This window comes from Caenorhabditis briggsae (assembly GCF_000004555.2).
Source record: "Caenorhabditis briggsae complete genome, chrII, whole genome shotgun sequence".
NCBI classification, from domain to species: domain Eukaryota; kingdom Metazoa; phylum Nematoda; class Chromadorea; order Rhabditida; family Rhabditidae; genus Caenorhabditis; species Caenorhabditis briggsae.
In genome coordinates, this window is record NC_013486.2 from 2,517,322 (window position 1) to 2,518,495 (window position 1,174).

At 39.0% G+C, this 1,174-nt stretch overlaps 1 protein-coding gene across 1 annotated transcript in view; it reads right to left on the reverse strand.

The window, feature by feature from the left end:
* Positions 1-784: 784 nt before the first annotated feature.
* Positions 785-1,174, reverse strand: part of Cbr-twk-2 — a gene marked incomplete at both ends in the record, with an annotated part of 10,577 nt that continues 10,187 nt past the window's right edge. The window contains one exon of the mRNA XM_045241807.1: positions 785-870. Coding sequence (XP_045100848.1) covers positions 785-870 — 86 coding nt within the window. The remainder of the gene's footprint in view (positions 871-1,174) is intronic.

Consider the following 1,174-nt stretch of genomic DNA (forward strand, 5'->3'; position numbering starts at 1 on the left):
TAAGTTTAATTTTCAAGCTTCAAAAAAACAATTTTTCTATTCACGGTTCTAAAGACTGCCGAAATCGAGGTTATGAATGTAAGTTTTTCGAATTTTTGATTTAAAAAAAATTTAGATTTTTCCGATTCGCGGGATATACGGAGCAGAGGATCCTTTTCGACGAAGAGAGCGAGGAATACCCTACACCTAGGGTAAAATCCACGGTGATGATGCCACCACCACGGAGCCGATGATGCCACCACAAGGAGGACACCGGAAGCTACAGAAGCAGTTCCTGTTTCTAGAGTGGCTAGAAACATTTACCTCCAGCCGGTGCAACGAATGAAGAGTCAGATGCGATAGGACCCCATTTCAGCCAATTGGTCATCGTTCTATTAGAGGTTTTACGGTATCTAAAAATTTAATCATTTGAGTGTTTCCTACTTCTTTTATGAGAATTTGCAAAAACACTGATCGCTAGAACCAGTAGTGTCTCAAAAAGCTCTACAAAACCATATAAATTACAATAAAGTCCTATAAGCATTAGAGTAAGTAAAAGCTTCTAAAGTGTAGAGTGCAGTTTGAGCAAGAACAGCGGTAAGCATCGAATGTAACCGCGTGACTCAGCCGGTAGTGATTATTTTAGAATACTTTAAACAGTAAAATCTAAGTCTTGAAAAACTATACAAAATGATATAGAATTCAATAACCATACAAGCCAGAGTTTTGGGCAAGAACTTCTTGAAGATAAGAATTCTTTAAAGGTTTTCTGAAGTCGTCACTACTCAAGTTTCAGTAACAATCCCTATTTTTCCAGGTGTTCGCTGCATGTGTCGTTCTTGCCGATTCTCAAAATGCCTTCAAGTTGGAATGAATCCAATGGGTGTTCAACTGAAAATCGGCTCCAATACAGAGGACGTCCCAGACACGTCTTCAAATTCTGAATCCTCACTCCTGCTGGTCTTACCTGAACCCTACAATGATTCCATGCCTCTTCTAACAAAAATGAGAGTCAATTATGAGAAACTAATCAGTGCCAGACGTATCATGCATAACAAGGGTGGTCACAATTTATTCAAAGAACAAGTTTCAATGCCGTCAACTTATAAAGTGTGTATTGATGAGGGAATTAAAGACGTTTCCTTGACAGCTGATTGGATTTCTTGGTGTTTTGAGGACTTTTCGAGGCTTCCGA